Below are 27502 nucleotides of genomic sequence, written 5' to 3'. Positions count from 1 at the left end.
AATGGTAATCGTAATATAATACAGCTTTATCTTTTTACATCACTCACAAACTACAAAGCATTGTATATTTTTTATGACCATGTTTACAGCAAATACTAACAGTACAAGTACTATTTTACTATTTTGCCCAGAAGTCGTTAAAGTGTTCGATGAACTGAACTAACAATTTAGAAAATAAAACAATAAAGATTTATTATGTATCGTTATATTCCAAAGCATTTTACTATCATGGTACAGGCCTCGGGAAATAATTTTTTTTATAACTTCTTAACCTTTAGAATTTTGTGTCTTTTTTTGACCTTGCCATTTATAGCAAACTTTTAAATATGGATTTTTTATTTTGATAAATCGTATGCTTATATCTTATTCCTTTCCACAAAGTAATAGAAAATTAATTTATTTTCGCAGCTTATTTAAAATTAAAATGATGAAAAGTAAACAAATTGGTAATTTTTAATTATATAATCATTTAATCAGTGAGATTTAATTTAAAGAAACAAAGTTTATACTTGATTATTGACCTAGTTTAAATGTTTGTCATGAAATAGTCGTTAGTTACGTGGAACATTAAAGGAAAATGTCATTGAAAATTAAAATAAATCTAAATTAGGATAACTTTTGAAAAACTTGATTTTTTATTTTTTATTGAACTAAAAAAAAAGAGTGTAAAAATTATTATCAAAATTTATCTCGCTCGATTGTAATCAATAATTAAAGAATTTATTTCAATAGCGGATATCGACGGTACTTTGGTAAAACGTCGTATCTCTCATTTAAAATACATAGAAGATACGAGGTTTTACCAAAGTACCGTCGATATACAAGTGTTATAAACATGTATATTAAAATTAAAATTTAATTTAAACAATTAAAATCTTACGGAGTATGAAAAAAATATCATCTAAAACTGTAATTGTTCCGGTTTTTGTTTATGACGCGCAATATTACAAACGAATACATATAATTTTTATATTTTTCTTTTTTCCGTGTAATCAAATTAAGAGACACTTGATAATTTTTTTTAAAAACAAACCGACAAAAAAATTCCGCATACAGAAATTTTAAGGAATTGTAAGTACAAGTTTTTTTAAATATTTTTAATAATGTTCTAGAACAAATTCGTTTGTTACATAAAATTAAAAAATGGTTAAATATCTACTACGTTCAGTGTCATAAATATTAAGTAATATTTTAACAAGATAATAAAATAAAATAAAAAAAAAAAAGCTGTAAATCATTAAGACAATTATAATAAAATTACATTAATGAATATTCATTAACATCGTTTAAATATTTTATTATCTGTCAAATATTTGATTAAATTAAATTAATTTTTTCAATGAATCGATTAATTTTAATGAAGTTTACAAATATGAATACACTTTTTAATGGATTCCATAAAAATTTAAATATTTGTAACGTTACATTTTATGTAGTGTTACATATTGCATTTGTCCTTATAATGTAACTTTTACGAAATTTTGCTATTTTCCGACTCAGTTCCGAGTCATATTCCGACAGCAATTAAAAATTTAAAAAAAATTCAAATTATTAAACTTTTATTGGTTCTTCTTGAAATAACTTTTGAACAAGATAACTTATCGAATTTCTGTAAAATGCATCTGAAAGCTCATTAAATAAGCTTTGATTTTTATGTTTATTTGTTTCCCTAGACCGAAAGTAATTTATTTTTCTACTTATCTAGAAGATATATTCCTATATTTTTTTGTGCAAACAACCGATTAATTTCAAAATTGATATTAAATTATTTAAAAAAATTTTTTTCTAATATTTTAAGGATCTGCACGTAAAAAATACAGATTAATTCTTATACTTTGTAGTATAAATTTTAATAGTTAGCCGCCCCAAGCAAAAAAACTGGAAAAAATTGCAACAAAAATAAAATTTTTCAAAATCTATTGGAAAAACATTTTAAAACTGTAAAAATCAATACTTAAAATTGTATTTTATAAAAATATTATTTGAAACTGTAATTTTTTACTGTTTTAAAATGTACTTTTTACAGAACTAGATTTAACGTGCGCCCGCAAGCGCGCGTCTGAATGTTAGTATGGAAATATATATATTTTTATGCTTATGATATATTTGACCAATCACATTACGAATAAATGAATGCTAGATACATTTCATCTTAATTTTATATTAAGATTAATCAATATTATATTTTGAAGCTGTAATTTTTTAATTTCTTAGCTTCCCTGATAAAAAAAAAGTATTGAGACAAAGAAAAAAGTATTGAAGAGAATTGGTTTTCTAGTCAATCCAATACTTTTCAATACTTTTTTCTTTGTGTCAATACTTTTTTTTATTCAGGGTTAACTAATTCAACTATCAAGATTTATACTATGAACTATAAAAATTTCGGTAATCGGAAAAAATAGACTGAAAAAAATAGACCCGGAAAAAATGTTAAAGTTATGAAAAATTCATATTATTTTATTAAAATTATTATAAAATAAAAAATTATAATAATAATAATTGTATCACACCCACAATTTTCCTGAAAAACAAGTACCCCCAGAATGATCGCTCCATTTTTTGTTACAAAAAAAAATATTATTATTATATTGTTAAAAATTATTCCTAAGATCGGTGATTTTACTTATTAAAGAGCATTTATTATTGTAAGCCAACTTTCCCGATCCAAATGATGGTGGACTAATTCAATTTTCATTTATTAACTATTTTCACCACACTATTGTCGGTATATGAGCGTCGGTATTCATACCATCCTCGGGTGAATATATATAATAATTAAAAATTTTGATTTTTTAAGACAATTTTAGTTAAGATTAAGTAAAGATGTTACTTTTATTCAGTGAAACTTTTTTCGGTAACCGAAAAAATTATTCGAAAAAATTATTATTATAATTTTTATTTTATAATAATTTTAATGAAATAATATGAATTTTTCATAAATTTGAAATTTTTTCCGGGTCTATTTTTTCCGGAATTCAAAAATTTCACTGTTTTTTTTTTTTTTTCTACGGATTTAAATGATTAAGTTTAAATTCTTGGAAAAATTCATTGCTTGAGATAAAAATAGCATCAGTACACCAGCTACTAGTTAAACTATGTAAATAAATTTTTGAATTTTTTAAAAGCTTCCTACTTACATAAATCTACAACGCTACAAGAATGATTAAAAAAAAAAGTTACATATAAACTAAAGTAAGTGTATCGTTTCATACGGGCTTATCGACAAAGCATACCCGACTACTTGCGTAAGTGAGGTGCGCAAAATTCGCATATAAAATTCAAACATACGTAATAGACTTTAGCACAAAAATTAATTGTCTGTATTTTTCATGTAATTTATTTGTCACCCTAAAAGTGTATCATTTGTGATCATTAAGTAAAATTTTAAGTTATGTAATGTTTCTTTTGTAATTTATTAATGAAAATCTAGCACCCCCACTAATTTAAAAACTACCTAATAAAAATTTTCCTCATACTTAGACAGATGGTAAAAGCTTACTGCGCAGCCCACTAACCACAGACTTAGACAACGCGACCGCGTGAGCGTACAATTATTCGCGGTCTCTTCAGTCTTCAGTCTTCACCAAGTGTTCGCGCCGCTTACAGTCGACCTCTGTATTTGTTATCAACAACAATAATAATAATTATTATAATCATAATACATATTAAACTCGTGCACTGTCATCGGGTCGTCGGCACAATTTATAACTCAAATCGATTCTACGCATTCTGCTTCTATCACTCCGATGCTAAATTGAGGTAAATTCTTTTATTGCTTGAAATTAGTTGTTCCGTAAATAATTAATTAAAAAAAAATAATAACAGACTACTTGTCACAATATATAATTTTAAATAGTTTGAAAAAATTTTATGGTCATTACATGCATGTCAATTTTTTTTTATTTATTAAAAAATTTGATTGATCCGCTGACACAATAATAACTCAGTAATTTAAATGTTATATTTTTTTAAGAATTGATAAAAAAATTGGAAAAATCTTTTGGAATTTGTCGGGTTTTTTTATAAAGTACAGTAATTATTTTCATGCGAATTTTTTCTGTTGAAGTTTGACTTATTATTTTTGTCAAATGGTAGGACTTTTTTTTTTAAAAATGTCCTCCAGAAATTTATTTTTGTCAAAAGGACTTTTTTGGAAAAAAAAATTAAAATTCTTGTGAAAAATATTCTTATAATTTTTTTTTATCTTCAATATTTTCGTTGTAATTTTGATTTCAAATTTTTTCGATTTATTATAACATAAATAATCTAAATGGAGCAGCTGAATAAAAAAAATAAAATTTTGATCAAAATATTAGACACGGGAAAATTGATCAAGACTTTTTTTGTGGAAAATAAAATTTCTCACAAGAAAATATTCTTATAATTTAATTTTATCTTCAATATTTTCGTTGTAATTTTTTATATAAATGAACTATAAGCAGTTAAACAAAAATTTCATTTACAAAAAAATGAAATTGTGAATGAAATATTAGAAACACGAGAAAATTGATCCGAGCTTTTTTATGAAGAGTAAAATTTCTCAAAAGAAAGTATTTTTATGACTTTTTTGTATCTTCAATAAATTCAGCCGTAATTTTGATTTTAAATTTATCCAAAATATTTTATGATAATAATTAACTGAAAACTGTTTTTGATTAAGAAAATGAAAATAGTTACGGCAATTAATAAAATTAATTGTTTTTTTTTTTCAAGGGAGCAAGAGAAAAGTACTATGAGTCGCGATTAATGAGGAAGAGAAACAATAAACCAAACTGTTAATAAATAAGTCTAAGGAGCACGAAGCTAGGAATAGGAAGTCAAGATCGTAATGGATGAAACATCTAAAGGTCTGGAGGCTAATGCATGTATCGTACCTTTTGGACACGCGACTAGAATGCCTCCGGTCGATATCGAGTTCTGCGATCTTACGTATTCAGTACCTACGGGTAGAAAAGGTCAGTGCCTTATTCACTTTTTATTTTATTTCTTCTTTCGTTTCATATTGTTTGGTTATTTTTACATTCTTCGGGTTTGGTAGTTATTGACCCCTGCTCATGTAAATTTGAATAAGAATCGATCGTTTTATTTTGGCAGTCAGGCCTTTTGATCTAATGCATGAGGATAAGCTTATTTTTAGAACTTAAAAATCTTGTTAGGACTTACATTATTATTAATGGGCTTTGGTCAAACGTGTTTCATTTGGGGTTTCAAACATTGACCCTTTCGAATTTTTTTTATCAGTCAAATCGTTAAAAAAAAGAAATATTTTAAATTTTACTCGGAAAAGAAGGAAAAAAATTAATCATCAATACAATAGATAATAAATCTACAGAAGCCAGAACGATAAAATTATAAAATCAATAAGTTTCTTCCAAAGAAGATATTTAAAAAATCTATAATTAATAATTATTACATAATGACCTTGAATTCTGATATCACACATGTTTCGCGGATTTGAAATGCTAATTAAGAAACTGAACGGTTCTAAGCCGTAAGCTACTAAATATAAATAATGAATATATAATAAATAAATACAAGAGATATTTAAACTATAGCAGTGTGTAAAAAGTTGAATAACTGAATTCAATTAAATGGTTTTATTTAATCATAATAAAATAAGTCAACGAGTTATTAATTATCATTATCACCATCAATCATTTAGTAGTGTCTTATGCCTATAAACTTAATTATTCAAACTCTATATCATTTATGTTCTGCTAATACTTGAACATATGTATATTTAAATGACACATGTGCTATGTAAAATGATATTTCCAATATTATAACTGGTTATATATATTACTTCAACATCGATTAATTATCATTTTACATATGCTTCTAATAACTTTTCATTTATTATCATTATAATTATTATTTTATAATAAATGAAGCTTTTATCAAAAGTGCATAATATACACACAGAGAAAAAAAATGTTTTTTAAAAATGAAAAATGTAAATAGAAATTAATATATTAAAAATTTTAACAATTTTATTTCTACACGGAAAAAAAAATTTCGTTCTGGTAACTTAACTGTAGAGTTACCTCAACTATACACAGTTTACTGTTCGTTGTAGAGTTACGGTAACAATAGTATATTACACATCTAAGGCAGTAAAATAAGAAATGTCTCAGATCACATGCAATTGTTGTCCGAGGCGAAGCCGAGGTCAATAAACATGTGATCTGAGGCTTTCTTATTTACTGCCCGTGGTGTGTATACTATTTTTCTCCTCGACGGAGGCGGAAAGCGGCATTTTCGTTTAGCGCAGCGGGAGGAAAATTGACGCTTTCCGCCCGGAGGTGAGAAAAATGTTATTTAGTTCTGATAACTCAATGTTGTTGAGCTCTCAGAGCTCTACGGGATTGTTCTCAGAGCCAAACGGTTAATAGTTGGGAGCGCTTTACGTTGCGCAGTAGTGGAGTGCGCTGACATATTTCATAACCTTCTAAAATGCCAAACATAATTATTTTGTTACTAATCTATATTATTAAAAATATATGAGGACAATTAAGTTCCTAATTTATTTATTTAAGGAAATAGGTTTTTTTTTGTCCAATTGAATTTCATTAGAACAGTTTTGTATTTATAGTTTTTCAAGGTTCATTTGCAGTGACTATTAATTTAATTTATTAGTTGAATATATTGTGACAAGTGATAAGTTATCGGAATACATTAAAAAGACCCAATTTAACACAAAATAAAATTTGTTTTCGTTTATTTATCTTTTCTCGTGCATATACGGTAATGATTTTATGTCCAATATTTATTGATATAATTAAGAAAATAAGATCATTTTGTGACGACCATATTTTTATTTTACAAATAATTTTTATTTATTATTGCTGGCAATATAAATTCATTCTGCTGCATGTATTTATTAAATTATCAATGCTAAATCGTAAAAAAAAATTACTAAGCAGACTTCCAAAAATTTGTTATAGTCTCAGAACGATCCTGTAGAGTTGTGAGAGGTAAATAACGTTTAGCTCTCAGAGCTCAACGATGTAGAGTTGCAGGAGCCAAACGGTATTGTTACTATAAGAATACGTTAAGGTAGTACCCTCGCCAAAGTCGTTTTCTTAGGATTTTTTTTTAATTCTGGTAGATTAATGTTCATATAATTCTTCGTCGATTGGCGCAATTTGAGAATTTTTTACTATCTAGTTTCCGAGATATTTAATTTTAAAGTTTGAGTTTTGAACGCTCTTATACATCCACAGATTCGGTAGAATCTGGCGCCAAGTTCCGTTCAAATCCGCTGTAAATGGAGCGCTAGACTACCGACTATTACGGTATACGGGATATCGAAAAATTTACCTACAAACATTTTTATATCTTAGAAACTTTTCTTAGGATCTTTTTAAAAAACTAGAGTAACGTTAACTAACAACTAAACAATAAAAAAAAAAAAAAATTCATTGATAATTACCACACAGTTTCAGAGATATTTATTAATAAGTAATGAAAAATTTACCAGACTTTAACTGAGGAGGGGATACGTTAATAAAGCTGTGGCAACAGCGCAAGTTTTGTTAGCCGCGAAAGAAGTATGAGACGCGCATGCGCTGACAAATTTGAAAAGTTTAATTTACGTTAGATGTAATATTATAGTTATTAATTTTATTTATTTGAAAGAAAAAACTATGATTATTTTATGAAAATAAGTATTTTTTTATGATACTAAAGTTAGCCAACATTTTTAATTTTTTGACTTTTTTTTAATAATTAAATTAGAAAAAAAAAAAATTTTTTTATATTGCATTTACAGTTTTTGAAGTTTTTTTCAAGTGAAATTTCTTTTTTATTTTTTTATAATCATTTTTTCAATAAAAAAAAATTCTAAAAATTTTTAAATGTCGGCTGAATTAATTTTAATTTTTTTTATATTTATTAAAAATTCAAAAAGTTAACAATTTTAATATAATAATATATATTAATCTTTCAATGTATGTAAATAAATAAATAAACGCATGTATCAAAACAGAGGTAAGTCTACAGCCAGTCCAAAACACTACAGTATAACCACTATAAAATATCTTAACGCTCACGCAGTGTTGCCAGACTTTTCAAACGATCAGTATCTCCTTCGTGATTGGCTGAAATAAGTACATAAACAGCAAAAAGTTTTAGGCTTGTCAATAATGGCTATCTGGTATGTGTACCGTACACTCTGGCATAAACTTTTGACGACGGAAGTCGCGAGGGTACTACCTTAACCTACTGGAACTTTTTACAACTAACTAACTACTATAGAGTTCCTATAACAAAATTTTTTTCTCCGTGTAAAATGAAGAAATCAAAATTTTTCTCATTGTAATTTTCTTGAAAAAAAGTTTTATACATTTGGGAAAAAACAATCTTGGATGAATATTCGCAAGTTATCCATCTAAAATTAATTTTTTCCAAATCAAAAAAACTTTTTCTTAAAAAGAAAGTTTCTGTGAGAAAAATTTTGATTTCTTCAAATCTTCTATATATAAAAATCAATTGCTGTTCGTTAGTCTCTCTAAAACTCGAGAATGGCTGGACAGATTTGGCTAATTTTGATCTTGAAATATTTGTGGAAGTTCAGGAAAAGTTTAAAGGGTGAGAAACATCAATAATAAGAGTTTTCGCGAGTCGAAAAACCATGATCTTTATATATTTACGCACCGCAAAAAAAAAAAAAAAAAAAACAAAAAATATATTGCATCAGAAAGCTTTAAATTGATTAAATATATAACTGTGTTGCATTTAATGTAAATAAAAATTTTGTTTTAAGTTTTAACCACACTTTTCACAAATATCTATAGGTGATACTAAGTTCATCGGGTCATCTAGTAAGAAATAAAATTGTTAAAAATTTTCAACAAATTCATTTCTTATTGTCACACAGCAATGCTCATTTTTTCCAAAAGAAATTTTTTTTCTCAGTATATGTACAATATAGATTGATTTATACTACAGTAAAGTTTAGACTGAAAGAATTCAAAGCCACTGTAAAATAGATTTATTATGCTAAAAGAAAATTTTGTTTCAATTAGATTAGTTAAGTTGCACTCAACGATAGTTTGATGTCGGAGTGATTCTCAGCAAATGCCGCAACTTCAAAAATCAGATTAATGTAATTGACATTAAAATAGAAAGTAAGCTCTCCCAGTTGGAATTATTCGTGGCACAACTTCATTCATAGCCGCCGACGTTAGGCTCTTTCAATCCTTGATAGCTATTTAATTCGGCAAATTTCTTATCGATTGCCCATCACCAATATAACGCTGATTGAATTTTAACCAGTGCTCTGAAAGAGTCATTGACAGGGTCCAAGCTAAATTATTGCCGGATTTTTCTGTCCACACGACTGTTAGCTTGTTCAAACATTGTTAATGACCTCTAAGTGGTACGATTCGTTCTCTTAAAATGATACCTGATGTGCTTATGAACATTATTTAAAATTTGGAAAATGAGTTTCTTCAAGCGGACAACAAAAGCTACTATACGCCGCCCTACGGAACTTTAGGAACTTAACTTGCAGTTTTTTCTTTTCTGATCTTTTTTGTATAATTAAAAGTTGTTTTTGTATTTTCAAAATTACTGCTTTAATTATTTTCTTATAATCTATTAATGATCTGCATAATTTATCGCAGATGAAAAACTTTGTTGATTGTTAAACTTAATTTGTTTCAAATACTTCAGAAAATATGAATATTTGTCAACTATTTAGATTTAGTTAGCTTATTAAAAATAGTAATATTTTTTAAAGTCATACGTACCAATCTTGTGTAGAATATTCTTCATTATAATTATTATATTTTTCAACAAATAATATTTTTTGCTTTGCTTAGTAAGGATTAGCGATGATTTCTTCTTTTCTCCGGGTGACGGAAAAGTATTTGTTACAAAAGTCCATTTATATTCTTATCACATCCTTGACATGTTATTTTCCATTGTGATTCAAGACCCCTTTGAACACCCACGTACGTTTTGTCTACGTGTGTCATTTTTCCGCTTCGATGTTATATTGTTCATGCTACTGAAATACAAGAAGACAGAAAAATATAAAAATGTCGTGCGTCAATCAATTTGAATCGACGGAAATTTTTAAGTGAACGAGTTTACGGATTCAAGGCTTCTTTTTTTGACTTTTTTAATATTTGTGCATTCAATGTTGTAGTCATAATATAAATTAGTATTCTTATGCATATGCAGGTCAAATGAGAATATACATACATGTAGTTATATATCTTCTGATATGTAGTTAAATGTGGAGATAAAGATACACGGAAGCCGGGTCATAAGTTTAAATTCTATAGATACTTAACATTTTATAGAGATATTACTTTTTTTTATTCATTGCAAAAAAAAAAATAAAAATAATAAAATTATTTATTTAATTTTAATTATTTGTGATTCGTCGCTATTTAAAGTATTTTAGAATTAAAGAAGTTCAACTGATAAAAAATGCATTATTGTTTTCGTTATTTTGCTATTTCCTATGACAATTCGTACTTGACAAGATTATTTTTCGCAGAGATTTTATTACGGAATCGTGTTTAATTAATTCAATCAATTAATGCATAGTCATAAGTATATAATTATTAGTTTTAGTATAATGTTTCAATTAAAATGACATTTTTTGCCAAATTTTTTTTATCAGTAAATAATAACATCATCGAAGTATTTTTGAAAATAAAAAATTAATATTTATCATAAATTAGTATTTTTTAATCAGATTAAATATGAGTCAATAATTAAATTGATCTAACACTGCCAGGATACCAACTTCTTTGAGGATTTAATGTCTGCTTTCATAACAAAAATAAAAAAGACCATACGGCAGCCGAAATGGAAGTAGATTTCATGATGAATATTAAAAATACTACTAGGGTTGCATACGAAAAAAAAAAATAAATTTCTGTTTGATTAAACAACAATGACGTCAAAATGAATGCAAAAGTAAAATTTCATTAAATCTGTCTGAGAAAGTAGGTGATTTTTGGCCTAGACTAATAATGAGGTACACAAATTAAAGCTTATTTGATAAGCTTTCAGATGCCATTTATAGAATTTAAATAAGATATCGTGTTCAATTGTAATTGCACGGAAATGCGGTAAAAGTGAAAATTTTTGCGATTTTTGAAAATTTTTGAATTGCTCTCATTTCTAAACTAATCGACAGATTTAGCTCATCTTAGAACTTAACCTCGGAAATCGTCCTAAGAATAAGTATGTTACGTTTTATTGAGATCCGTATAGAATTATGGGAGTTAGAGAAGAGACAATGCCGATTATATCGTATATATATATTAGGGTGGTTCATTTCCGCAAAATTTTTTTTTTTTTGGTGCTCATGCAAAATATTAATCTACATATAGAAAAAAAAATTCTTCCCAAGTTTGAGCTCTTAATAATAATTTTAAGTAAGGTAAAAGCCCCAATAGATGATCATGTACCAGTATCTGATCACTCCATGTATTTGTATACCTATATTTGTGAATATAGATATACAAATACATGGATTGATCATATACTGGCACGTGATCATCTATTGGGGCTTTTACCTTACTTACAATAAAAATTTGAAGCTTTACCATTTAAAATGCATGTAAAAAAAATTTTTTTTTTTCAAATTTCTAATGCTTACCCGACTTTTACAATTTTGCAAATCTGTTTGATGAACCTTGTGGGGAATTTCACGCTCTTCAAAATAGCCTTAGAGTTTTTTTGTGTAACTCGCACTGGTTCACCGGTAGGAGTCGTCAAAGTACAGTTTTTGAAAAAAATATATTTTCTTTTAATTTTTCGAGCAAACCGCCAAAAGGAGGAAGAAAAAAAGGACTGACTCATAAAAAAAAAGTTATCCAACCAATATTTAATGAATTTACAGCCATTTTTATACCGGAAAACGTAAGAAATTGATAAATACTAACTCATAATGTTATTTAGATTCATTTTTTCTATTTATTACCATTATATTTCCCTGCACTAAGAACTTTTTTAAAATTAGTATGATTTTTTACTCATAATGAATACAAAAACAACACATGAATTCATAAAAAAGCAACAAAAATTTAATCAAAATATACAGCAGGTTACATTATTATGTAAAATGCTTGAAATGTGATAAACATCTAAATAGTTATAAAAAACAAGTTAATAAATTTCAAATAATTACTAATGTTATTGAAAACACATCAAGATTTTACACAGTAAAAAAATTTTCGTAAAATTTAACATAAAATTTTGTGTAGATGTTTTTTTTACATAAAATTTATGTTAATTCTACACAAACGGTTTGTATTGATCAATCCATCCATTTTTAACACACTCAAGTGTTAATTCAAAGTAAAACTACACTTTTTTAATGTTACTGGCCAACCAACACAAAATTTATGTTAAAGAATTCTTCATATATAGTCACGTATGCCACACAAGATAGACATGTAAATGTGATAGCCTCAACGTCATTTTAATTTGGTGGATTTTGATTTGTGTCATTACGTAAAATACTTAAATGCAGCTAATAAATATACAATTGTAGTGTATAGCAATTAAAAACTAAGTAAATAAAGGGTAATTTATATTAAAACATCCGATAACAGAATTGTAACCTTAAAATTCATTACAAGGTTAATGTCCTTTCTAGTGTGAATCTAGAAGACAGAATAAATTTTAAGTATGAGGAAATAAATAAAATAAGAAAAATTATAAATTTTATGATTATGAATCTAGCAGACATGTTGATTTTTTTGACAAATTATTTACAAGTTAAAATACTTAAAAAAATTACACGAATAATTCTTCAAATTTTCTACAAAGTGAAATTTTTTTAATTTTTGTAATAATTTTTCATTAAAAATTGTAAAATTTTCAGATGTCGGCTAACTTAATTTTCATTTATTTTTTTGAATTAGACAAAAAAATAAATAATTGAAATTAATAAATTATTAGAAAATAAACTTACAGTTTTTTTAATTTTCTACATGTGCATTTTTCCTTTAATTTATTATTTTCAATTGCTCATGTATTTTTTTTAATCACAAAATATATATATATATATTTAAATTATTAGTAAAACTCACATATTTGACAGCTGATCTGAGTAACACAAAGAAAAAGTTACAATCAACACTTTATTTGTGTTATGGATAACATTTAAGTGTGTAGAAATCCGAGAATCAGCCAATGAAAGTTTTAACAAATTTTTGTGTTACTTTTAACACAGAATTATGTTGGTTTCATCAATACAAACAGTATGTGTAGAATTAACATAAATTTTGTGTAAAAAAATCATCTACACAAAATTTTATGTTAAATTTTACGAAAATTTTTTTACTGTGTAAAGCTGAATATAGTTTTTTGGCGCACGTTGGAAAGTCTTTTCTACATTGTTGAACCATTAATAATAAATATTGTTTCTGAAAATTAATAAATTTTTTGTTCCTTCAATTTTTACAAGTAGTATATTTATAAATTGAATTAAAGTTCAAATTTACCAGTATTTACACTAGTAGTGTCAAAGCACATCCATACTATATTGTCAGTAATATTCCACTCATTTAACGCTTCAAAAATAACTTCAGCTACATTAGCTCCAGTAGATTCATCTAAAGCAGGTACACCGAGTAATTGTTCCACATCCATTCCGGAAACAACAATAGGAAGTCTTTCGACTTTTTTCATTGGCTGATTTGAAAGTTCCGGAAGTAACTTACCGTCCCAGTATACGGTGAGATTTTGTGCAGTTTCCTCTATCCCGTCTTTCAAATTCCCAGCAACTGTTTTTCTGAATTTTAATCGAGCATTGCGAATAGTCGTGTAACTGATATTATAATTGTCAATATCTAATCCAAGACTAGTAATGACAGCAGAAATGTAAAAAAACATTAGGGTGTGCCAAAATGTAACTTCCGTGGAGAACCTTTTAAAATTGGAATTTTGAGTTCCACTTTTAACAGCAGCTGTGTTTGGGCATTTCCTGCGATATTTCGGGATGAGAGGATTCATTTGATTATTTATAGTATTTTTAACAGGAGATTTAATTGGGCACTTCTGGCCAAATTTTAATGTAATTTAAATATTGATGGCTTTGAGGGAGCTTAGGTTCCAGAGCCAAATAAATTTTTTATCTATCTATCTATCTATCTATCTATCTATATATATATATATATATATATATATATATATATTGCTGCTGCTACATATATATATAGCATATATATATATATATATATATATATATATATATATATATATATATATAAATACATACATATATAAACTTTTGAACCATATGCATTTTCTAAATCCGCTTGACGAGCTGAGTCGAAATATAGCAAAATTTTTTAAAAGTTCCGTCATGAGGACCAATGCAATAGTTAGATTTTTATGAAATCTACTAAAGATACGATACTAAACAACTAATACATGTGCAATGTCACCAATCTTATTTTCATTTTCATTATTTATATTTATATTAAATTCAAATATCACTTAAAGTATATTATTGTTACTATTAATATATACTGCCGATCGGCGTTCTCTTGCAATAAATGAATAAATAAATAAATTATAAACTTTAAGGGTATAAGTATACACTAATCAAAAAGTTAAGGGGCATTCCATGCGAAATGGGAAAATGACTAAATTTAAAAAATTTTTCTAATTCATTCTAATTTAGTCCTAATTTATTATTATAAGATTATATTTTACTAATTTGTCAAGAAAATTATTTTTAATCAATAAAAAAATCGATTTTTCTCTCTTAGTAATCTTTCAGTCGTACTAACTTGTACCCGGGTCAAATGTTGTTTTAATTGTTTTAAGAACAAATTCATTTCATGTTTGTTATTAACTAACATATTTATTATTATAGTTTTAAGAACAAATTTTATTATGTTCATTATTAATTAACACCTCAGTTTATCAAGATCGTGTTATCAGCATGCTAAATCCTTTATTTGTGTTTTTAAATTAGTTTTTTTTAATTATCCTAAATAATTTATAGTTAAATATATAAACAACAATGTTTCTAAGGTTGAAATAATATAAAAGTCTTTTTATTAAACAACTTCATGTACAAATTTTGTACTTGTCCCACCAGTCACAATAAAAAAATTTTTTAATTGTTTCTATGCAGGTAATCAGTCTAATTTTTCATAATATTGATTGTTTGTAGGATAAATTTTGTATTGAGAGGGAAGTATTTTTTAAAAGTTTAGTGGTCGAACTGAAATTCGACTTTAAGTATACCTTTGGTAAGAGAGAAGGATTTTTCGATGTCCCACCAGTCTCACTCAGTCAAATGATAATTACGAGAAACTTAAAAAGTAATCGAGGTTTTTGACAAAGGGATGTTGTTAATTAGTTATTCTTCTATATTATAAGATAAATTTTACTATAGTATAAGTTTCAGTCACATAATTATAGCTTATAATTGATGGAATTTCAAAGTCAAATGTCCCACTAGTCACTATGGAATGCCCCTTAACTTGATTGAAGAGAAGAAATCTTAAACTCTTAAATTCTTAAGCGAAGATTTTTTTCTCTTGATTAAAAAAAATAATATTCCTCAAAATGGTATTCTAAGTTCGAGATTTCTTCTCTTGAATCTAGTCAACATTTTTATCAGTGAAATAAATTTACTCATGAGATATTTAAATTACAGAGGTATTTGTAGGAACTGATAAAATAATAAGTTTTCGATCCTTAACTCGATCGATTTTTGAAAAAATATTTTCTTAAGAAGAAATTAAGAACTATATAGCTTCATACGATCCTACAAAAATTTTTTTTTCTAACTTTATCCATTTAGAGCGTTCTAAAATTTTTAAATATTAGAAAAGACAAATAAAAAAAATCGTGTGTGTCAGCTCCGACGCACGACTGGAGTTTACTCCTTACGAACGATTATATTGAATATATATAGATTAGTAAATAATGGTAAATGGAATTAACTATTATACTACTCGAAGAATAAATGATACATTTATTTTCATTAATTATGCAATTAATTCGTCAAAATAGCTAACTCTATTAACTTGTTAATATTTTCAAATCGCAAATTAATATCGATAGATATAAATAACAAAATTATGTGTAAACTCCAATAAACTCCAAAAATTTGTTTAAAGGACAATTTTTCTTTTAAAAATCATTATGTGTATCAAAGATTGAAATTTCATAAAAAAATTTTTAATCATCTTATAAACAACGCATTTGCTTATAACAATTTTTTAAACAATAAAATATAAAAATTAAAAAAAATTATTTCCGTGCAGCTTCTGACAACATAAAAACGGATCATTAATAATATTTTGAAAAAATAAATTTTTTTGATGATTAATTTAAGTTTTTAATTTTGCAATAACAAAAATTATTGATAAAAAATTGAAAAATAAAAATTTTTTAATTTTTCGTACGGGGATCTATTCTGAAGCCTTCCAAGAATTGCTCCAAGAGAGGAAAAAAATCTCAAGTAGTTATAGTTTAACAATTATCACACTTGCAATGTACATGTTCAAGCCGAAAAAAAATTATTAATTAACAATTGCATAACTAATTGAAAAATTGTGATAAAACTTTTTTCAGGCGGATTATTGTTCAATTATCTATCCAGTAAGCCCCTGATTTTTTTTAATTCTTAAATTTTATATTTAATATGTTAAAATAATTTTTATTAATCAAGTGTTCAAAGTAGGCATGGCTTACGCAAGCCAGAGCACCCATTTTCGGCCATATTTTCATCCCTCTGGGAAAATTATTAATATTGGTTCTACAGTTCCGGGAGTCCAGACTTTTTTCTAGGAAATTTCCTCCTTTTTCTGAATTTTTTTAAAAGTTTTAAAAGTCTTTATTAGTTGTTAAGATATTTGTAAAAAACTAAACCCCCTTTTTCAGTAAATTCTTAATAACCTTTGCAATTAATTGTTAATTAACAAATGCGTTTTTAAGCAGTAAAAAAATTTTTTTAAAAAACTGTTTTTTTTTTTTTTTAAATCATAATTATCAACAAAGATTATATAATCAAAAAAAAAATTTGAATTATCTCATAAGCAACGCATTTGTTTATAAAAGTTTTTTAAACAATAGGAGGTAAAAATTATTAATAATCATTTTTAAGTAGCTTCTGATCATAAGAAAATGGATCAATAATAATATTATATGAAAAAAAATTTTTTTTCAATGTTTAATAAAGCTTTATAATTTTTCACCTTAGTAAATTGTAAATAAAAAAACGAAAATTAACTATTTTTAATTTTTCCAACGGGAATCTTTTCTAAGACCTTTGAAAAATAGCTCCACGAATGGAAAAAAATTCTCATATTAATAGTTTAACAATTATCGCACTTGCAATGTTAATGTTCGTGTTACAAAAAATTGTTAATTAATTAATGGATAACTTATTGAAAAATCACGATAAAAATTTTTTGACCACGGATTATTATTCATTGATCTGTCCTGTAGGCGCCTGAATTTTTTCAATTTTTAATTTTCATATTTAATAAATTTAAATAATATTTATTCATTGAAATTCCGAAAGTGGCGTGGCTTGCGCAAACCGGAGTATCCGTTTTCGGGCGTATTTTCAACCCTCTGGGAAAATTATAAATATTAGTCCTACAATTTCGGGAGTCAAAACTTTTTTTAGGAAATTTCCTCCTCTTTTTGAATCTTTTTTTAAATTTGAAAAATCTTTATTAGTGTTTGAGATATTTGCAAAATCTAAACCCCATTTTTTTTTAGTTAATTGTTAATAACTTCTGAAATTTTTGCAAGCGGAACTTCATTTTTTTCGAAAATCATCTAGATACCATTCTGAATCGAATGACAACTCAATCATAATTTTCGGAGACTGCTGAAAAAAGTTGACCAAAAAGGCACTTGTTGACTAATTTATAAGCTATCACGCATTATACTGTATGTGCTGGCTACACACAAATATGTATACACACACACAACTGACAAGTGAAAGGTGCGCGAGAAATGATGCGCACTAAAAACGTTACTATCCCATTTGATGAGTAGGTTTTACTCTCCATATTTTTCTCATACCGGGCGCCTTATATGAAAATCGATTCTTAAGGAGTAAACTCCAAAAACTTCTTTGATCAAAATAATGAATTTACCAAAATGTTCCGAGTTTTAATTATACTGAACAATTTTATTATTTTAAATTAATCAATTTTTTGAACGTGTCATTTAAATACACTGAAAAAAAAAAATTCTTGACTAGAGGGTAGATTTTCTTGGCTCAAGAAAATATTAAGGAAGATTGAAAATTTGAATGAAGTCAAAGTTTCTTGAGCGAAGAAAATTTCTTCTTGCTCCAAAATAACTTTTGTCTTCATTAAAATTTTCTTGGTGCAAGAAGTTTTTTTTTTCTGTGTACCTTTCAGAGAAGATTCACCACATTTATATCCCTGGAACCTTTTTCAAAACTGCTAAAATCAAATTTCAGAAAAATTATATTTTTTATGCTTATGCAAACAAAAAATATATCTTCTAACAAATATTAAAAATCAACCAATTTTTCAGGTCCAAAATTAATATTACGTGGAATTAGTGGGCAATTTCGTTCCGGCCAACTTACAGCAATTCTTGGTCCATCGGGAGCAGGAAAATCCACGCTTCTAAATGTCTTAGCTGGTTACAAGTACGTAAAGAAAGTGATAATCATAAGCTATAAGTATTAAAATTCGAAAAGTTTAAGTCAAAGATTAAAAATTAACAACCGTGCGTACAACGTGACTTCCCCATTCAATTTTTTAACACTTTTATCACCAACAGACAGTGGAATAATGTAAATAAAAATGTAACTATAGATGATCTTGGGAATTAAATAGCAACTTCACCCTTGACCTCAATCAGTGACGCTCACAATGCGTTATTGATTAAACTCATTATGTACGAACTCATTATTTATATGAAATCTATACGTGTCAATTATGGTATTTTTACAACAACAATAACAACAGTTTGTTAATCTTTATTTTATTGTTCATTATTATTAGTCATGATGCCAATTAAACTCCTATTAATATTATTATATCGGCAATAATTATCTTGCGTCCTACATTGTTCACATATGTTCAATATCACGGTCGTTAATTATAATCAATATTTTGATTTTTTTTAGTTTTATTTTTTCTATCACTGAGAAAACAGTTTGTTTGGCTCAAATGCGCAGATTTATTTGAAATAAATTAAAAATATATATTTAATGTTAACAAATTTCTTTTATTCAAATATATATTACTTTGAATCAAATACTACCTCGTCTTGGTTTATTTAACTAAATCGACTCATTTATTTCGTTTAAATAAAGATTTGTTAACTATTAACAAATCTCACTAAGTAAATTACGCTTGGTGTCGCTACGGTCGCCACTGTTATTTCTCGACGTGATTTGTAAAAAATAAATAATGAAAATTAACTCAGTTTACAAATGTATTTTGTTTAATTTTTGTAGAAATAAATAAAATAAAAAAATATATATATATATATATATATATGCTTAGACAAATATGTATTGAAATATTTAACTATAATAGACATTAATAATTATGATGCTGAAGTTAGCAGACAGCTGTAAATTTTTTTAATTTTTATTACAGATGATCAACGATAAAAAACATATTTTAATGCACTTGTAATTTTTTTTTAATTTTTAGACGTGGAACTTTTTAATTAAAATTTTTCGTGATAATTTTATTATTATAAAAGTCCTAAAAATTGACAGATGTCTGTTAATTTATGAAAATTAAGTTAGCCGTCATCTAAAAATTTTTAAAATTTTTTTTATTGAAAAAATTGTTACAAAAGAAATTTTTTTAAAAAACTTCATTCGTAAAAAACTTGAAAAATTATAAGTGCAATTTAAAAAAAATATTTTTTAGATCTAATTTAATAAATAAAAAAAAAATTAAAAACGTCGACTAACTTTATAGTATTATTGTTAATTTCAGTATAATTAATAATTCCAAAAGAATTGCCCATTTAACCCCAAACGTTCGATATGTCTACTTTTACTACTTTCCTAACCTAAAACTAAAAATCATTGCTTTGAGTATATTCAAACATACCATTTATTTATAGTTAACAAATCTGATTTAGTTGAAATATATCATTGTTAGCACCTAAGAAATATTTGTTAACTATAAACAAATCTGGATTTCATTCAAATATACTGTAACTTTGTCTCAAATAAATCAATTTATTTGTATCAAATAAATATTTCTTGTGATATTTAAATAAGAGATTTATTTATAGTTAACGAGCCTCATTTCATTTAAATGAACTGTTTTCTCAGTGTATTATATTGAGTAGTCATACCGGAAAAAATTTAATTGCATGCCGTGAAGAAGTTTACAAAATAAAAAATATTCTAGGTACAATCATCTCAATTCATTTGTACTATTGTTATAATTTATATTCTAACGATAAAGCACAAAATAATTATGTATTATAAATTATAGAAAAAAAACTTCAATTCAGTAAAAATAGTGATGAATTTCTTTATTAAAAAATAAAAATCAAAATTGAAAAATATATTAAATTAATTAATTTTAGCTCTTGGAAGCAATTGTTTCGAATTTTCAATTAATCACTTATTTAAATTGTTCTTATATAATTTTTAAGATGTCTAGAAACTGGAGGTCTTGTTACAATCAACGGACAACCGCGGGTACTCCGGGAGTTCAAGAAGATGTCCTGTTACATTATGCAAGAAGACCTTATACAGCAAAAGTTGACTGTCATTGAATCTATGCACTTTGCGGCTGATCTTAAACTTACTCATAATGTAACTGAGTGTACGAGAAACTCTATTGTAAGTTTAATATTATGATTAATGTTTTTTTTACAAGATAAAATTTGATCGTACCAAATTGCTTAGATGCATTGATATGATAAAATTTATCTAATTGACTTTCACTAAAAGTGAAGTGAATGAATTACATTGTTAGTTATATTTTTAACACGCAATATTAACAAAAGAAGTAGAGTTAGAATTTTCGTAATTTTATTATAAAATTTCATTTTTTTAATTTATTACAAATTGGTTTTCTTTGAATAGAAGAAATGTATATATTTATATAGACGAGTGTCACAGATGAGTAACCGCAAACAAAGTAATTTTAACTGATGTCTAAGCTGAGAAGTTTGTCCCGTTATAAAATATAATGTTCAAACCATATCTGTATGATTTATTTAATGACAAAAGAACGACAAAGCAATATTTTATACTTATTTACGCACCCTCATTAAAAAATTACAACGAAGGTTTTTATTATTAGTTAATTTGAAATAAAAAATATTAAAAATTTCACTATGAGTTATAAAATATTAAATATTTTTACAACAAAATATTGAAATTAAGTTTAGGTGCATCAAGATACAATTTACATTAGTACACTCGTATTTTTGGTAAATATTTACAAGTAGGGTCAACCATTTTAATTTTAATTTTTTTGAACGAAATTTCTATTTGATTTAATTGATATATTTTTTTTTGATGAAAAGTACATAAAAAACGAACAATTTAGAAAAAAAAGTTGATTATCATAATTTAAAAAATTTTTTTTAAAATTGTAATATTCAACTTTTTTTTTTCCATTGTTCGTTTTTTTATATACTTTTAAAAAAAAATATGTATCAAAAATATCAAAAAAAGAGGAAATAGAAATTATATCCAAAAACATGAGAGTCCAAATTTTTTATAACTTTTGAAGGCAAAAAAACTATCGAAATCTTTATTTTTTTCTTTCACGATATTTTGTATCATAAATGCACTGAAAAAACAAGCAAAATCAAAAAAAAATTTGATAATGTTAATTTTTCACCTAGTTATAGCCCAAAATGGGGTTGACCCCACTTGTAAATAATTACCGTATTTTTCCGTATATTAAGATAGTATTAACCTATTAAGATAGTAGTACCCTTGTTTAGAGATTTACCATTCAGAATTTGATGATATTTTATTTATTAGTAAATTATAATAACATAATAAGCCCCCTAAATTTTTAAAAAGTTCAAGAGAACTAGTAAAAAATATTGAACTTTTAAAGTTTTAGGATGAAACATCCTATGAAAAATAACAGTTTTCATTTTATTTTACAAAACGTAACGTTCAGGTTTCAATAAAAATTTAGGTGATGAAAAAATAAAATAACATATTGAATAATTTACATATTCAAAAATACAGATTCAGAGCATGTCATAGTAATAATTAATATAAAAAAAACTTTCAATAATTATCTCTGTCTCTCTTTCTTCAATGCGCTTTGCATAGGCAAATCAATTAGGTAAATCAAATGAGGATTTGTATGTAGCATTTGACACTTGTGGTATCTGCGGTACTACTTTAAATCCAAAAAATTGTTTTCTTTTACAGGTAGATGAAATATTAGAAACATTAAGACTGACAAATGCAAGAAACACACTAACCGACAAATTATCCGGTGGCGAAAGAAAGAGGTTATCTATTGCATTAGAGCTTATAAATAACCCACCAGTTATTTTTCTGGATGAACCAACCACGTAATTATTGCTATAATTTTAAAAAAGTGTGTGTGTACTTATGTACGCACGTTAGAAGTTATACTTCTTTGGCGTAACAAGATGAAAATCTTTCTAAATATTTTATCTATCGCGTTATCTTACGTTTGTAGAAAAAACGACACTTATAATAGAAAAAAAGGTATTTAATACATTGAAAGTTTTATTATAACGCATTATCTAGTTAAATAAAGTTTATTTAAATATTATAAAAAAATTATTTCTACATAATTAAAGAAATCTGAAAATCGGTTGACCGTGCAGACCAACCCTAGAACTTCCTACTAAGTTTGCATTTCAAGCACCTTAAAATGTGTTTTTTGATTAATATTTGAGCTTTTCAAGCTCAAAGCACAGTTTTTCACATTTTGAGCTCTTCGAGCTCAAAATGTATTTATCACTCAACGATAACTTTTGAGTGTGTTGTTCGATTTTTTTTTTTAAAAAAGCATTCGACGCAGTTTTTTAAGAACAAAAAATGTATATAGTTATTTTTAAAAAAACATAAAAATTCAAATTTTTTTTTATTTTTCTCGGAATGGCTTGATGAATGAACTTTTAATTCTAATCAGATCTATGTTTTGATGGACCCTTTTGAATGACGTATCGTAGAACTCAATCGGTTGATTCGTTTTTGAGAAACCGTGCGACAAAAATTTATTGAGACATACACACGGCCGGACACCTCGGCGGGAATAATCAGAATGGCTTCTTGGGATCTTAAAACGTGGACATCCGCTGAAAACTCGACTTTTGAAAATCGGACCGAAATCAATAACTTTCCATTATTAAAAATTTTTAATTTTCTTAGCGGGAAGTTACAAATATATACTTATATGAAATATCGTGAATACAGTTGCCAGTTCTCACGCAAACATACGTAGATGTACTTATTTTTATTTTGTTGGTAACTTTTTTTAAAAAACTAAAATGTTGAGTAGCTAACTTCAGGGTGTCGGTTTTTCGTGACGTGTGCGCGCGCATCGTAAACATTTACCCTCATCATTTTTGCCTAACGCGCCAAAAGAAGTATAACTTCAAAAATTTTTAAATTTCCAAGCCGAGATTTATCACCTTTTATTGAGATTTGTAATGAATAAAAAATATTTTCAGTGGTTTGGACGAAATGGCTTCTTTGCAATGTATAGACTTACTCCAGAGGGTCGCTCAGGGAGGAAGAACAGTAATTTGTTCAGTTCACACCCCAAGTGCGAGTATGTTTGCTAAATTCCAACACGTGTACGTTGTTGCCAGTGGACAATGCGTGTACAGAGGATCTGTTGATGAACTAGTTCCTTACTTTGAAGATGTGGGCATCGAATGCCCTAAACATTATAACCCCGCAGATTTCGGTAATTTTTACTATTTCTTCTAATATAGTTATTTTCGATACATATGCGCAAAGGTAGGGATTTTGATGGCTTGAAGTGACGTCACAAGTTTGAGGCTATGGGCGCATTATTATCAAGACCGAGTCATTTATCCGGACGAGCGTAGCGAGTCCGAATATAGTACGAAGTCTTGATGAGAATGTATCCATAACCTCAAACGTGTACCTTCACTTCAAGTTTGTCAGGATCTCTACCTTTGAACATAAAGTATCGAACATAATTTTTTGTCATATCAATGGCGGAAGTTGGATTTGAGAGAACAGTCAAGAATGTTCAATTACTGTTTATTTTATTTAAAGGCACAAGAATTATGTCACACGAGATTAAATAGCGATGGATTAAACGCACGTATATGTTGAAGTTGTTTACAAGATTCAACTGTCGCTAAGATTTTTTTTGCGATTTTTACTCCACCCAGCGGACGTTTCTCGAATTAAAAGATAATTCGACTCATCTATAGCGTATTTTAGCATAGTCGTGCAGAAATGTAGAGACAGATAGAAAGAGAGAAGTTACTTTTCGATACTAGTGCGAGGTAAATTAACTAAACTATAGATTGCCAGAAATCGTATTCTTTGCGCCCTCTGTATGTTACTCGAAAATCCAACTTTCGCGGTTGATATGACAAAACATTGTTTCTTAACTATTTTTCATTAATATATAATATTTTTCAATAATATTTAATATAATATTTTTCATTTATCATAAAAAAATTTTGGATTTTAGTTATTGAATTGTCTAGTGGAGAATACGGCAAAGAGTACGTCGACAAAATGATAAAAACAGTGGAAAAGAAGTTCCCATTCGAGCCAACAATAACGAAGAAAAATTCTAATGAAAAGTATGAATTGATGAGTAAGAAGAGATTAAAAGCTTCCTGGAAGTCACAGTTTACGGTCTTGTTTAAGCGTATGATGGTACAGCACTACCGTGATCGCGTAAGTTTTAAGGGGTATGATTACCATATCTACCACTAATTGGCTCAAGACACAACCGTTTTTCTGAACTAACGCAAAAAAATCATTTCAACAGTTTTTTAAGCAATATACTTTATTTTTAAGATCTTTTAATGTCAAGGCACTTAAAAATCTTAAATGATTTTTTTCTTGATAAAGATCTTTTAGATCACCTTGAATGCATAATATTTTACTTTTTACAAGCTCATAAACAAAATGTTTGTAGATTTTAGAATAAAAAACATATTTTTTGTCATGACCTTGCACAATAGTTTCCGGAGACTGTTTATTCAAGGACAAATCTCCTCTAAAAGATCACATTAAATTATTAATAATTAATAAAAAGGTATTTCTTCACAGAATTACATGTACTTAAAAATATCGCTTCATATATTCTTGGGACTTGTGATTGGCGGATTATTCCTGGGTACTGGGAACGATGGTTCCAAGACACTGTTCAATTTTGGGTTCTGTTTAGCTTGTATTATTGTATTGCTCTACGTGCCAATGCTGCCGATATTATTGCATTGTAAGTTTACTTTAAAATAATTAATTGTCTCTTACCAATGAAACTAAAACTTCCATCTCAAATTTTAAATCCTTACTTAAAATTAACCAAAAATTAAAATACTAAAGTTAACTGACATTAGAAACTTTTTTAGAATTTTATAGCAATTAAATTATTATAAAAAAAAAAAATTTAATAAAAAAAATTCCACGTGTGAAAATTAAAAAAAATTATTAGTGGAAATTTTTGTAAAGTAAGGTAAAAGACCCAAGTATTAATAATAGTCTGGTTGTTTGATACTTGCAATTTTATTCTAACTAAAAAAATAAAATGTTCTCAAAAAAACAATTATCTAGAAATTTATAATTCAAAAATTATATTTATTAATTTATTGAAGTTAATTTGTTTTTTTTTTTAATTAAAATAAAACTGCCAGTGTCAATAACTGGATCTTTTACCTTATTTTTTTTTTTTTTTATTGTAATTTATTTGTTGTAAAAATTAAAAAAAATATCAGCTAACAGCTTATTTCAGTATTTATCTAAAAATTATATAAATATTTACTTTAAGTATCTATTTCTTCCTTAACTCATCAGGAAGAATGACTCAAAATTAACATTAAATAACTTTTAGTTCCATCACAAGTCCAATTGGTAAAACGTGAACATTTCAACAGATGGTACGATCTCAGTCCATACTTTTGCGCTCTGACAGTAGCGACAATTCCTGCTCAGGTTCGTCTACGGTAATCTATTAGACAATTATTCACTAATATGGAAAAATTGCCGGTAAAATCACCGCTCAAAGTCACGGCAGTAATTTTACTTAGTAATTTTTCCTCCGCACTCAAATAATCAATAATTCTTAATTTCTTTATTCTTTCAATTAATAAAAGAGAAATTTAATAATTTTAGTTGATATTGAGTACTATTTACCTGACGATGGTGTACTTTATATCGGGACAGCCAATGGAGCTCTACAGATGCGCGATGTTCTTCAGTACATGCTTCGTTTGCGCGTTTATCGCGGAGAGTATGGGATTCGCGATAGCCAGCACTCTAAGTATTGTCGTAAGTTTAACTCAATTAACAAACTGGATAATTAATTATAACCATAACGCTTATGAAAGCAATAAATAAGTGCCGGGGAATTATACGGGATTAATCTGAGGTAATTGACAGAACGGAATGTTTGTGGGACCTGCGTTAACGGTCCCCCTGATGCTGGTAGCAGTCCAAGGATTAGGAAGTCCCGATCCACTGCCGATTTATCGTACGCTGGTTATGTACTTAAGTTACATAAGATATGGCCTGGAAGCACTTATTATCTCAACTTATGGATACAACCGGGAAAAATTACCGTGTCCTTCTGAAGAAGTTTATTGTCATTACCGTGTGCCGCGTGAATTATTGAGAGCAATGGGTAAAATTTTTAAATTGTCATTATATTTCTTCCCGTTATTTTCTTAAATATTTCTTATTTTATTTCTTCTTTTTCAGGCATGGAACACTGCGTGTTTTGGGTTGATTTTGCAGCCCTTGTTTTTATACTGATTGCATTCAAAGCAATTGCGTTTTACTTACTGAGACAGCGCCTACGGCCTAATAAAACCTTCCGTGCGATACATCTTGTTGGAAGACTTATCAAAAGTCATTTCAGTATTGAATAAATATTGAAATATTATAAAAATTTAGGACGTAGTGTGACAGAAGATTAGTTTTAAGTCAATATTGTAAATTATTTCGATTTTGTAAATGTTTTTTACTGATTTATTGGAAGCAAAATAAACAGGTTAATATTTTTTTTTGTTTAATTATTTACCATACTGAAGAATACAACTTCGGAAAAATTTTACGTTTTTATGGATTCAATTTTTGAATCATGTGAATTTTTTTTTTTTTTCTAAGTAAAAAAAATCTTTTATTCTGGATTTCAAAATTCAATTTTATAATATGTCTATTGATATGAGCAAAAATAATTTATTTCACTGAAAAATTTTAATAGAATTTCATAAATTCAATTAAATTTTTTTCTTAAAATTTTTAAAAAATATTCATTAGTATCAAAGATGAAAATTTATAATATTCCATATAATAAAAACATGTCACATT

The 27502-nt window shown here is 26.8% G+C and overlaps 1 protein-coding gene across 2 annotated transcripts; it reads left to right on the top strand.

Moving 5' to 3' along the window:
* Positions 1 to 3499: 3499 nt before the first annotated feature.
* Positions 3500 to 27192, top strand: LOC123270889 (ATP-binding cassette sub-family G member 1-like). Of its 2 annotated transcripts, none has more exons than XM_044737043.1 (12): positions 3500 to 3759; positions 4718 to 4955; positions 18517 to 18634; positions 20620 to 20809; positions 22373 to 22518; positions 23650 to 23888; positions 24654 to 24865; positions 25244 to 25412; positions 26025 to 26125; positions 26306 to 26461; positions 26573 to 26813; positions 26891 to 27192. In XM_044737043.1, exons 2-12 carry the CDS (start codon positions 4829 to 4831, stop codon positions 27058 to 27060), a joined length of 1869 nt encoding a protein of 622 aa, XP_044592978.1. In that variant the 5' UTR covers positions 3500 to 3759; positions 4718 to 4828; the 3' UTR covers positions 27061 to 27192. The 2 variants fall into 2 exon arrangements, with proteins under 2 accessions (XP_044592978.1, XP_044592977.1); XM_044737042.1 differs by having other exon boundaries at positions 4714 to 4955.
* The last annotated feature ends 310 nt before the right edge of the window (positions 27193 to 27502 follow it).

This window comes from Cotesia glomerata, linkage group LG8, assembly GCF_020080835.1.
Source record: "Cotesia glomerata isolate CgM1 linkage group LG8, MPM_Cglom_v2.3, whole genome shotgun sequence".
Taxonomy (NCBI): Eukaryota; Metazoa; Arthropoda; class Insecta; order Hymenoptera; family Braconidae; genus Cotesia; species Cotesia glomerata.
The sequence above is the reverse complement of the archived record's forward strand: the minus strand, read 5'-3'. Positions and strand labels throughout refer to the sequence as shown.

What these genes read in the sequence shown, in the direction of transcription:
- LOC123270889 (XM_044737043.1), top strand. Translation starts at nt 4,829, where the DNA reads ATGGATGAAACATCTAAAGGTCTGGAGGCTAATGCATGTATCGTACCT. An exon ending in GCTGCCGATATTATTGCATT is followed by an intron (nt 25,413 to 26,024) that starts GTAAGTTTACTT and finishes AATAACTTTTAG; the next exon opens with TTCCATCACAAGTCCAATTG. An exon ending in TGAATTATTGAGAGCAATGG is followed by an intron (nt 26,814 to 26,890) that starts GTAAAATTTTTA and finishes CTTCTTTTTCAG; the next exon opens with GCATGGAACACTGCGTGTTT.